Source organism: Pyrgilauda ruficollis, unplaced genomic scaffold (assembly GCF_017590135.1).
Source record: "Pyrgilauda ruficollis isolate IOZ18807 unplaced genomic scaffold, ASM1759013v1 scaffold66, whole genome shotgun sequence".
Classification (NCBI taxonomy): Eukaryota; Metazoa; Chordata; class Aves; order Passeriformes; family Passeridae; genus Pyrgilauda; species Pyrgilauda ruficollis.
Window position 1 is genome coordinate 4,325,236 of NW_024528377.1, and position 13,552 is coordinate 4,338,787.

At 37.6% G+C, this 13,552-nt stretch overlaps 1 protein-coding gene across 1 annotated transcript in view; it reads right to left on the bottom strand.

The window, feature by feature from the left end:
• Window positions 1-2,832: 2,832 nt before the first annotated feature.
• Window positions 2,833-13,552, bottom strand: part of PLCZ1 (phospholipase C zeta 1) — a 44,338-nt gene continuing 33,618 nt past the window's right edge. Inside the window, exons 10-13 of the mRNA XM_041484501.1 lie at window positions 10,301-10,473; window positions 7,968-8,100; window positions 6,304-6,453; window positions 2,833-2,915 (exon numbers count right to left, since the gene is read on the bottom strand). Of these exons, the coding sequence (XP_041340435.1) occupies window positions 2,833-2,915; window positions 6,304-6,453; window positions 7,968-8,100; window positions 10,301-10,473 (539 nt within the window). The remainder of the gene's footprint in view (window positions 2,916-6,303; window positions 6,454-7,967; window positions 8,101-10,300; window positions 10,474-13,552) is intronic.

Genomic DNA, 13,552 nt, shown 5'->3' on the forward strand with positions numbered 1-13,552 from the left:
AGAGCTGTAAGAAACTGTAAAATATTTACCATATGCAAGGGACATTGGCTGGCACACAGAATATCATCACTACAAAGATCAGGACACCAAAATTTTATTCTGTAGGCTCTCCTGGGAAACAAATCAAGTGCCTTGTCATTCAAGCACAGAAAACACACTGAGGCCAGCTTACAAATTTACCAAATTATCTGACCATACTGTTCAATATTGATTTTAGATTCCTCTTAGTCTACTGTCTCAGTTTCCTTATTAAAACTATAATGCAATTTCCTAACAGTGCTATTTCCTGTGACGTTTTCTAACCCTTGTTTACCACATGCTCTGATTTTCCATCTTAGATCAACATTAAATAAAACAGCATTAGAATAGCAATAAATAAAAAGAGCATTACAATGTGTTATCAGAACTGTCTACAAATTTGAGCAATATTATTTGATATCAAAGAAACTTGTCAATATAGCATCCTTTTTATTTAAAAAAAATATATAAATATTTGAGTAACAAATCTGCCATTAGTTGTGTAACTGTAGTCCTGAGGAAGGCCAACAACACTTCAGTTCTGAAAGGAAAATGAGAAAATTGTGTCTTATGGGCCAGATCTACACTGATAGCTCTGGTAGGCAAGAAATTATCCTCATGGATCTTCACACACATAATCAACCCTGGCTTTTTCTAAAATTTTCTGGTTCTCCATAGAGCATTGTGTTTCCTACTTCCTGAGCTCCCTGCTCCTCTGAGGAGCATGGTTTTTCACAAACCAGTCCATGAATTTTTTATCTTGCTTTAGCAGCAGGATGTTCAAGACTAAGCTGAAGAAAGGTACCAATACTAGCATATAATTTTTTTGTGATTTTAAGAAGTACTTTTTTTCCTCAAAACTATTTTTTCAGGTAAGAAAATGACAGTGGGCACTAAGGAGGAATAGCCCAATCAGAACACACTTTTTACAAATTTAAAGGGAATGTTGCATGTATAATTTTTCCCATTCCCTTGAAAAGGTACAATGGTAAGAAATTTTGTTCAATACAAATAAAAAGGTCAATTTCACATCCTCATATCCTAAAAATTAGTGTGATCTCTTGTATATATTGGACTATTATTCTCACTTAATAATCATAAATTTGAAATTAGATCCATGTGGCATTAACTGAATTTTAAAAATATCCAAAAACATTCAGTATTTATGAATTGTTTCTAAATAATCAGAGAATAATAGAATCACAGAATGGGTTGGAAGGGATCTTAAAAATGATCTCATTCCAATCCCTGCCATGGCCAGAGACTCTTTGTAGGTTGCTTAGAGCCCCATCCAACTGGCCTTGGACACTTCCAAGGATGAGGAGTCCACAACTTCTCTGGAAACCTGTGCCGATGTCTCACCACCCTCACAGTAAAGAATTTTTTCCTAATACTCAATTAAACTTACCTTCTTTCAGTTTAAAACCATCCACCCTTGTCCAATCACTACGTGCCCTTCTACTGGAAGGTTCTATAAGGTCTCCCTGGAGTCTTTTCTTCTCTCATTCCAACCCCTGTCATGGCCAGAGACTCTTTGTAGGTTGCTTAGAGCCCCATCCAACTGGCCTTGGACACTTCCAAGGATGAGGAGTCCACAACTTCTCTGGAAACCTGTGCCTGTGTCTCACCACCCTCACAGTAAAGAATTTTTTCCTAATACTCAATTAAACTTACCTTCTTTCAGTTTAAAACCATCCACCCTTGTCCAATCACTACGTGCCCTTCTACTGGAAGGTTCTATAAGGTCTCCCTGGAGTCTTTTCTTCTCTAGGCTGAGCAACTCCAATTCTCTCTGCCTTTCCTCACAGCAGAGGTGCTCCACACCTCTGATCATTTTCGTGACCCTGCTCTGGACTCACTTCAAAAATCAACATCTTTCTTGTGTTGGGGGCCCCACAGCTGAATGCAATACTCCAGGTGGGATCCTGAGAGCCAAGTGGGAGGGTAAAATCAACTCCTTCAATGCTGCTTTTGATAGCAAATGTGGGCTATGTTTTCCCTTTTTCAGTCAGTGGGAACTTCCCCAGCCTGCCATGGCTTCTCAAATATGATGGACAGCAGCTCAGGCCAGTTCCCTCAGGACCTGTGGATGCATCTCATCCGGTCCCATGGACCTGTGTGTAAGAAATGGATTTGTAAAGGATTTTCAGAATGTAACTTGTACATCTCTGTGTGTAAACTCTGAGATAATGTGTGCTGACTTAGGAAGGCCATGGAATGGAGATGACATTGTTGAGAGAGAGATTGAACGAGAAACAAGTTTCAAAAGATGGCCTTGCAAAAAGACCAGGTATTTTGGATATTTGGAGAATTAGAACTATGAAAGATGCATTGTAGCAGGACCACTTGGGATAAAAAAATAGATGATTTGGGTTAGAAGTATTAGCAGCATTGTGTGGCAAAAACTAATAGGCTGAAAAACATTTATAAAGAATTGAAAGCAGGGGCGGCTTCTGATAGATGGTGTTGAGTTTTACATCTCTTATGTCTCACCGTTCTACAAGACTGATAAAGGAGTAAAATCTTTTAAAACACCTCTCAGTTGCCCTGTCTCTGTAGAGCTGGGATTTTCCAACACTTGTGCATTTCAAATCTCCTTAGGTTTTTTTGAAACCCATTCTCCTACAGAAAAATAGCAGTAGGGCCAAGGACAGTAACCCCTATTGAGGACACCCTTCTGTAAAAGTCCCACTGGCTTCATAAAATCTTTGAGAATATGCCAGTCTGGGAATCAGGCCACTGGGCATTGACAGAAATGCTACTTTATTGAAGCAGGGGACAATCCCCCAGAACAATTTATTCTGTAGAACATCACTAATAGTACCAGACATGAGCAAACAGCGATGCAGATTCCAGCTTGATTCCATCTTTGGATATCAGCGGAATGTTACGGTAACCTAGAAATATAATGACACCTTATTAGTGTAATAACCACAAGCACAAATATTATAATGGAGTGGTTTTATGATCATCTATGCAAATAAGGCATAATTTATGATTCTGTAAATAGTTCTTTAAAATAAAATGAAATTATACAAGACCTAAGCACCATTTGTGCTGGTTTTTCTCATATATATATATATATATATATATATATATATATATATATATAGTATTTCAATTCTGGTATTTTTAGTGACGGAGTGAAAAACTCCAGTGTTTTTCAGGATGTGGTATTTTTTCAAATGGAAGACTTTTAGCCCAGTGATATTTAAACATGGGCAAAGGTTACAATGTAACATCCATGGTTAGGTGCTGCACACATTGTTCTGATAGCAAATGAAATGAGCATGTGAAACAGCAGTGATGGCACCTGCAGAACAGTTTTGCAGCAGCTGTGCACTGTCCAGCTGAGGCAGAAAAAAGTGAACTGCAACATCTTCTGCCATGACATCTTTAAAAGTTGATTTCACATGAGTAATTCACTTTATTAGAGATAAGTCATGCCATCAGAAACTGCGTGTTCATCTGGTTGTTTGAAACATTTGGAGAAGCTTCAAACATAATTCACTTATCTGCATAGAAAACAAAACAATCTATTTTTCAAAGCCCTAGCCTGTGTGGCTTTATATGACTAAATTTCCATTATTTCATAATCATAAACAATGTCATTTTTGATTAAAAAATATTCTGTATTCTATCTATGTGTATATAACTTCAGTTTTTTGAGTGAGTCTCTGTTTTGTATCAGTATCTGTGTTTTCAAAACTGCAGGTTTCAAAGTCCTTCTTTAGGTATGTCTAGATGCCTGTGGAGTCTTTAGGGCCCACATTTACCTGGGTGTGGAATTTCTTGCTTCTTTTATACAGAACCATAAAATTGTTTAGGTTTGAAAAGGCCTCGAAGATCAGGAAGTCCAGCCTTTGACTGATCACCACCTTGTGAACCAGAGCATGGCACTAAGTGCCACGTCCACTTGTTTTGTGAACGCCTTCAGGGATGGTGATTCCACTTCCTCTCTGAGCAGCCCCTTCTATGCTGGACAACCCTTCCAGTGACAGAATTCTCCCTGATGTCCAGCTGAACCTTCCCTGGCACAGCTTGAGGCCATTTCCCCTTGTCCTGTCATATTGCACATAAGTTCCTCTGGTATTTAAGGTTCAGATTCTGGGCAGCAGATATTAAAGCTGCTTTCAGACACTTTACATTTGAGATCAGTTTTTAAGGCATGCACACAATATGTGGAAGACTTGGTTGATTTCCTATCCAAAGATACACTTCAAGGACTAAGATTAATTTCTGAAGACTTGTGCTCTAGCCCCTACCTACAGAATATCTTACAAAGTGTCCTGAGCGAAGTAAAACCTTTTTTTTTAATTGAAATTGCTCCAATTTGCATTAAATAATTAACTACTCCTGGATCCCATGATAATAGAGGTAATAATTGAGTTCCTGTCCTGCATTAGCACTCTCCATGGCAGATTCATTGGCACAGGGACTGTAACAGAGGATCTCCCTCCTATTTGCCTTTAACCACCCAGGTAGAGAATTTTTCTCAATTTCAGCCCCTCTGAGTACAGCTACATAATCACTACATGGAAAATCAAATTCTGCTACAGCTGGGTAGCAAACATTCCTCCCCAGTGGAGTCTACAAGTAGTTGGGAGCATGCTGCTGGGGAAAGGAAGGCAGTGTGGATAGAGATTTGAATCCTTTCAAAAGAAAATGAAGAGGAGGGAGGAAATGGTGCCACTTTTTCCCACTACCTGACAAAGAAAATAAAAATATGTAAGCACTGCTCAGCTTTTGGAAGCAGCTTGCCCTCAGGGACACCTCAGGGATACAAATCCCAGGGACTGAGGGACAGTCCTGTAGCACAGATTAAAGCAATTGGAGTGCTAAGACTGAAATCCTAGCTCACCCTTCAGCATTTTAGGCAGTTCTTCCCTTGTCTCCTTCTTCTTGTGACTCCCTCTGCAACAACATTATTTTCCCATTTCACTGTTTAGAGAGCTTGGGTACCTAAAGCAAAACCATCATTCCAGACCTGGTTTCAGAGGTCTCAATGGTAAGCATTGCAATAAATGCTTGCAACAAGGCTGGGCATCCTGATGGCAAATTACTTTTTTTTTATGTTGTGTTAAGTGATTATTGGGGCAATTTGTTTGGCATCAGTTATAGTTTTTGTACCTAAACTCATTCCCTAGCATTTTGAATTACTCCACTGGAAATATTTCCTCAAAAATCTACTGCTCTTACTTTTCCAAAATATGAATACCTCATTTTTGACCAAAATTAATCCTATGGAGACATTAAGCCACACTGAAAATTTGTATCTAAAGAGCCTCAATTAGCCTTAATAATTTTACAAGCACTTGTAAGCAGCACTGCCTGATATTTGAATTTGTCTCAGACATTGTAAGTTGGTGTGTTGAGTTTTCTTCATTATCCAGAAGTATACAAATAAAAAGAAAGTAAAAGGTTATTAGTGTAAAAGTTTATGTTGTAGAAAAACAACTGAGCTCTAAGATTAATGCCTTTGTTCTTGTATAACTCCTCAACCTCAACTAAGAATCACAAGCAGCTTTACAACTTCTAAACATGAGGGGAAAAAAAGCCATTTAAAATCCTGTTAAGCTTAATAAAATAGCTCAGTGCCTGTTGCCAGCTCCAATGTTTTGCTTTCCCATCTTTATTCACTAATAAAAGCTGTTTGTTTTGTCAGAAATAGCTTTGGAAAGCCAGTGTAGTAAACAGCCATTTTACATAAGCCTTTCTCCTTGGCCTATTGACTTCTGCATCTGCTCTTTATGTGCAGCCTATTCACTACAAAGGTTCCAGGAACTTTACTGGCTTAACAAAAGAAACCCCAGCAAGAAAAATACCATGTTTTGTCTAGTTTATAACCATTGTTCTCCACTCTGAAAAGCTGCAGATAGGTTACCTGAGGGAGTTGTGGTGGTTTGTTTTGTTTTAATTTGGTATTGGGTTTTGAACTTATCTGAGTAGGAAGTGCAGAAAACTGTTGCCTTCATAGCAGTTCTGACTAGTCCCACTTCTTGCAATGAATTAAAATACCACCTGAGCAGTTTCCATCTGGAATGGAATACTGCAGTGAGATTTATCACCTGTCATTAATATTGCTTGTGTTTCAACATCATGGATTTGCATTCAGAGAATACAATTATTTCAAAAACCAGAATGCCATGTATTCATTTAGTTACAAAGTCATCCTCTAGAAAACAGGCATGATGCCGTATTCTCTCAATGCTACAGTAACAATAAAAGCTTGCAATGTTGCAGATTACTTTGGGCTGTTACAGGTGGTTCACATAAAGGGATTACCTGTATTCAGGCTCATCACAGGTAAAGTGTATTGGCCAAGGAATTCTTTGTTGACCAGAGACACCTCATCCTCCACACAGAAGCGTATCATTGCCAGCTCTGGAACTTGGATGTTGAAAGAGAAGGTTTCATTCCATTTAGGGCACAAAGCTAATGAAAAGAGAAAAGAAGCAGGATTAAAATTCAACTTCTTTTCTTTTTACTCAGTAACTGAATTACTGTACCTGCTCTCGCTAGTCTGAACTGGTAAAGAGTCATTCTTTTTTCCTAGATATCTGTGCCCATTTAAATAAATAACAAGATGGTGCAAAAGCCTAAGAAAAGTTGGTGTCATCCCTTAAAAGGGAACAAAATGGGCCAAGGATAGCCAGGTTAAGAACTTCTGCTCAACCTAAATTTTCCTATAGCCATACTAGTTTCATGCTTTTGCCAAAATTTCTGCTTTCACAGTGCTGGAAATAAATAAATTCAGGTAGTAAAACACTCACTTGGCTAGAAATACAAAAAAAGAATGTGGAACAAAAGGGGTTACTTTGTCTTTAGCAATGTTCACACAGAGAAAAGAAATTCATGGGCTGATTTAAAACAGCAGCCATCTAAAAGAAAGAAAAAGGAAGAATAGGAGACAGAGGTACAGAAAAAGGGAGATCACAGGGAACTTGTAGTCTGAGACATCAAGAAGATCTATATTATAAAGATAAGGGAGTGCTCAAAGACAGCTACAAAGAGTACACACTTCACCTGTCAAGCAATTAAGGGATTACTCCTACTAGAAACTTCAAATGAGACAAGTGATGAAGTTACAGTAATTGCTTAAGAAAAAAAGTCTAAATTCACCAGTTTGTCTGTTGGTTTAGGCTGGGAGAGGATTAATATTTTTCATATCAACCCCAATGTGCTGCATTTTGGATTTTTGACCCAAACAGTGCGATTACACAGCAGTTTGAGCTATTGCTGAGCAGGGCTTACACAGTGTTGAGATTTCTGTCTTTCTCACTCTACAAAGCAGCCACCCCATCCCAGTGAGGGGGCTGGGGGTACCCAGGAAGCTGGGAGGAGACACAGGTGGGACAGATGACCCCAGCTGAGCAAAGGGATGTCCCTTAGCCATGGTGGTATGCTTACAGTGGGGGGAAGGAGGGAGGGAGAGCAGCCAGGGTTCCAGTGTCTGTCTTAAGCCTTGTTTCCCTGGGGGTGGCTCTACACCTGCCTGCCATGGGAAGTGGTAAATGAATTCCTTACTTCGTTTTGTTTATGTCTGAAGCAGCTTTTTCTTTACCTATTAAACTGTCTTTCCAATCCATGGGTTTTCTCATTTTGGCCCATCCAGCCCTTTTCCCATCCAGCTAGGGGAGAGCAGGCAAGCAGCTCTGTGGGGCTGAGCTGCTGTCCAGGATGAGCCCACAGCAGTGTGCAAAAAAAATTCCATCTTCCTTTAGAGAGGGAGAGTGCTCCCAGCTAGGAGTTTTTGCTTCCTTAATCTACCAGTCTAGAAAAATGGCACACAGAATGAACTTCTGCTACAGATTTTGTGCTGGGAGACACTAGTCTAGAGAGAGATAATTGCATTTTCTGTAACAACTCCTTGGGGTGCAGAGTTGGTGACTCCTTATGAAATGTTGTTGTGCTTTGTTCACAGCCAAGAGAATCAGAGTGATGCTCACCATTGCTTTTTACAACACTAGATCTCTTTTTTGTTTGATCCTCTGGCACACCATAGATTTCTATCTCCACCAGGGGGTCAGCTTTGTTGGTCTTCGACATGGCACTGGGTGGTAACTGGTGGCCACTGATCAGCTGGAAAATTAAAGTTGTGTTGAAATAACTGTAAGAATGAACTATTCACCACAGCGATATAGTAGCCATAATAGAAATGACTTTCATAAGAAATTACTTTAAGTATATACCAGTCATGAGCTGGTGTATTAAAGACATATTAAATACAATGGAATCAAGAATATGGATTCCATTTAACTTAATTTGTTGATAATTTTTTAGAAATATTGTGGTATATATATAATATACATTAGGATATATTTACATATATATATATATATATACATATATATATATACACAGGAGCATTTATATATTTAGGAACATTTTTAATTCGATCAGATTGCTCTAAGCCCAGTCCAAACTGACCTTGAATGGTTATAGGGATGGGACACATACAACCTCTCTGGGCTGCCTGTGCCAGTGTTTCACCACCTTCTTTATAAATATATATATAAAACTGATATCATATTTTAAACAATTATTGACCCATTGCTAGAGCCAGTCTAAGTCTCCCCTGGGGTGGGAAGAGTGAGTTCTTTTAAGCACACTATGACCCAAATCCATAAATCCCATCCATTTTTAAGATCCAAGGTGATGTAGAGAGGTGTAAAAATTGAGAAGACTATGAAGCACCTTGAATATCTCTATTTCTGCTTCCCCAAGGTGATGCAGAGAGGTGTAAAAATTGTTAGGTTGAGAAGACTATGAAGCACCTTGAATATCTCTATTTCTGCTTCAAAAGCTCTATGCCTCTTGATGGGAATTGTGGCACATCAGGTTGAGGATAAAGAATTCAGTAAAATCAGGCCCTATGTGACTTTTCTGTTCTTCATTCCTTCATTCTGAGAGATTTGCCCCCTTGTTGTTTTATATCTTTGCTTTCTGTTAAGTCATTTCTCCATTCATCCAGTTAGTAACTTTTCCAGCAGAAGCTGCTTTTCCTTTGACTCCTGCTCCCAAATCCTTTTGTCTTCAACCACCATTTCCTGGTTTTTGCTGCTGACTATGAATGAGGCTGTCTGTGCCCTTCAGCCAGTGGGATGCCATTGCTCCTCTAGCAGCCTGTAGTCTCAGTCTAAAGTCCTCAGTCTAAAACACTGCCCTTCTCTTCTCCAGCTCCTTCCAAGCTCAGACACTTCCTTTGCATTGACAATGATTTTGTCTGTCTCCTGCATTACAATTCAGGGTTTCTCCTCATCCTAATTCCAGCTTCATCCAAATTAGGGCTAAAATAAGTGATGCATTTGCCTGGCTGCCTGAAATCATCCAGCAATGTCTTTTCACGATTGGTATGCTCACTGTCAGGACACTAAAATGTTCTTGATTAGGTGCGTGCATTATGTAAGTATTTTATAATTGTCACTAACTATTGTTTTATCTCTACTATTTTTTACTCTGAAAGAAACAAAATAGCAATTACACACTAATTATATGCTAATTAAATAGCATTTATGCCAGTGGTATTCTTTGTAATCAGAAATATTACTTTTTCATTGGGAAAAGGGAGTTTTCTAATTAGTGAACAATTATAACAAATCTACTTGATCTCAAAAGAAAAAGGCTTTTCTAACCATTTATTTGTAAATTACATGTGTTTCCAGTATTTTTGGGATGTAAATCACATTATAATTTGGGAGAAGTAGAAATAATTCAAAGGCTTATTAATTCATCCCTCCTTTCACACTTATTTATACCATTTTAGGATTATAAATAGTCTTTAATATATGCATAGAAAGATAATGAGACTTAAAAGAAGTATAAAGCTTCCTATCTTATCTTTAAAAATTTTCATCTGTCAATTAGCATTATAATAGTACACGTGGTATTATTGATATTGAAAGAAATAACACCCAAAGTGCACATTTGATTTCTGTGTTTTCAGTTCGGTTTCCACAAGCACAATTAACTGGTCCATTTGTCAGCTCCATTATTCATATTTCTTTATACAACATCATGAAAAATCCTGTATTTTTACAGACTCTTAGAGGCTCTAAACTTTTACATATTTTTAACAAACATAAGTGAGCTACAGATTGGAAAGCACCCAAGCAGCAGTTGATACTATACGAGAGTTTTACCTTTGTTGTTGAAAACATTAATTCCCAAAGAACAGGAATAGGAATAAAATGGGAAAAAAAATAGATAACAATTGAATGTGAACTACCTAACCTTTGTTTTCAGATTTTTATGGAACAAAGCAACACTTCAGTAATCTTACCCTTATTGACAGAGACATGGGTCTGCTGTATGGTCCCACATTTCGGGGTGTGAATGTGGTGTTGCGATCCCTCAAGAATTCAGGTTTCAGCACGTAGCCACAACCGCCATTGTCCAGGAATTTTCCATCTTGCAATTCCATGTGTGTGCCCGGTGTTTGGAAGTTTAAGGCCACTGTAAAATTAGATTGATATTGATTTTAGTGAATTAGGTTTGATAACATTTTATAAAACAATTATTTTTAAAAAAGCAAATGAGCTTAAGGTATCTATATCTCTCAATTCATATGTAAGATCCTGTTATTTCCCTTAAATTGATACTCAATTGTTGGAATCTGAAATGTAAGGAATTCTCAGATCTTTGGGCCTGTAAGCCAAAGCTTAGAATTAAACACAGGATTTAATTTGAAACCTTGGAAAAAGTTTCCAAACTTAGGTGCTAGAAGTGAGAAGGTAGATTTGTAGTTTAAAGCAGAGATACTTTAAGAAGAAAGTTTAGAGTTTTAGAGTTTAAGATATAGAAAAAATAAAAGTAGTTACGGAGGTAAACAAGGAGTTTAGAATGCAGTACTGTAGTTTGTGTGTCATAACATGATTGGCTAAGAAAGCTTACAGCTTACACTGTAACATGAGTCCATAAGATGAAATATTTAAGGATTAGGTCAAAAACATAAATATGAGGTAAACAAGGAGTTTAGAATGCAGTACTGTAGTTTGTGTGTCATAACATGATTGGCTAAGAAAGCTTACAGCTTACACTGTCCATAAGATGAAATATTTAAGGATTAGGTCAAAAACATAAATATCCTTATTAACAGTGCTTTATTAATCAATAAATCCTTAAAAGGTCTTATAACTAGGAGTCTTGTAACCTTCTAAACCATAAAGATGTGAGGTGAACTCACCTTTCCTACATAGAAAAGACCAATAAATCATATCATCAAAAACAACTGAGAAATCCCATCTCTAACTCATTCAAAATCCCTTCAAAAATCTCCATACTCAATAATTAATTATTTGTGCACAAAAGCAGTGCACTATTTAGAACTGCACCCCATTTTAAGAATTATCCTATAGATATTTTTACATTGTTATATCTGTTTTCCCTTTTCTTTCTAAATTGGACCTTGGAGAATGTGAAATGAGAGATCCTTTTTCTCCATGAGTACCGAATTCACATCCTAGTTTCTCTATGCAGCAAGACCCTGCACTCCAAACCTGCTAACAAAGTTCTGGTGCAGAACTCAAACCACAGGATTGTATCTAACCTTAGTTATGGTGCAGAATTCATCACAAAAACATCTCACCCTGAAGATTAAGAAGCTTAAATTTACTGTTAGAATACACAGTGAAAATGCAATATAAGTTTATAGAACTAGAAGCAATTTTAAAAGTGTTCTTAAATGTACGTGAGCACACACTCTTGGAGTTTAATCCTCCAGTACTGGTGATTATTGCAAGAATATGCCTGACAGATTTTCCTTTCCTTGGCAGTTCAAAACATTTTTGGTTTGCTGCAGCACCAATAATAAAATATCACATTTCTCATCAACAGGATATTGTAATTCATGAGATAAAGCCAACATTGAAAAAGACCTGTTTAATGAAATTTTTCCCTATTCCTGTACATCAGATCTTCCTGTCACGTTCAAAATAGAAATGCAGAAGGCAAATCAGCAATGAATTATGGCATTATGAACCTGTGACATGTGTTAAACAGAGAATGATAAGAAGTCATTTACTTAAAATGGTGGTTTGGTAAGAATGAAAAAAGAAGACTTTAAGCAGTTCAAGTGACTCCTCATAATAATTCATGAAGAGGACATTATTACCTGCTCCTATGAGATAATATGAATGTATTTAATGAACATTTGACATAATGCAGAAATCCTTATCACATGTGGAAAACACACAAAATCGTTTTCATGCAAAAATTATTTGTTCCTTCACTGCTTTGAAAACGTTCTGTAGCAAATAACACAAATAGAAATGAAGCAGCTGGTACAATGGACCTGATATTTGCACGACACATGTTTTTGGTGGGGTTACTTCTGAAGAGCTCGAGCCTGGTTCCATAGTCTCAAAACCAATTAAGGGGTGGAATACATGAAGTGCTCCCAGAGTGCATCATCTATTTAATCTGACAGGAATCCCATCTGTGCTAGCTAAGATTTCTCTGCATCATGAACCAGCACGCAGCAAGTAGGAACAACTGGAAAGCTTGTCTAGAAAAACCCCAAACCAACAAAAAAAACCCCGAAACACCAAAACACAACATGCACTCCTGCTTTTAACTAAGTGTTAATGTAGATGCAGATGTGATTTTATATTAATATACACAGGAAATCTGTTTTACCTTTAACAACAGAAATCAAACTTGTGTTCATACCGCCCTTTGCACACCATTGGCTTTTTTTAATAGGGTAAGTATTTTCTTGGTATGGTTTTGGCAGTGGTTCACAATTTGCTTTTTATGACTCAGCACATCATCCAGAAACAGCCCCAAATTTGGTGCTCTATGATGCTTGTCATATTTTAATACACTGAATCAAGCTGTGCAGAGGTTGCTACAAGAGATGCAACCCTGAGGCCCCTGAAAGTCTGAACCACAGATAACCCAGGTTCTCTCAGTCCTCAGGTGATTCCTGGGCCACACTTTCAGAATGTGTAGGTTTAAAAGTGCAACTGAAATTAGGCACATTGAACAGTCAGCTTCAAATAGCAGCTTCCACATGATGAACCAAATTACATGATTGCACATAATGAGACCACTGCTAAATTTACCAAGCTTTATAGGCGACTAAGCAGGAAAATCTGATGTAACAACAGCAACAAGCAAATGAGAATACTTTATATTTTATCATATTAAGAAAATTACTTTTGCAGCACAAGTGAAGGGCAATGTTATTATGGGTTCATATCTTCAAACATCAGCACTGTGTTTTCACTTAATTTAATTTGACCTTAGAACAAGTTAAAAACATATGGAACAATAGTTTTAATTTACCTGCTGGTTTCTTTGTATTGCAAGTTTTAAGGTGATTAAGCAAATGTGAGATTTTGTGTCATATTCTCTTAGATGCAAACCCCTACTAAAACTGTTCACAGGGTTCATAGCTGCTTGGGGCCTCCCAGGGCACTGCTTTATGGTGCATTGATGCACAGTTTTTCTTTTTAATCAGGTGCAGTTATAGCCCTAACACTTCTTGAGAAATGGCAAGGATCATAAACTAAAAGCTATGCCTAGCAGCAAG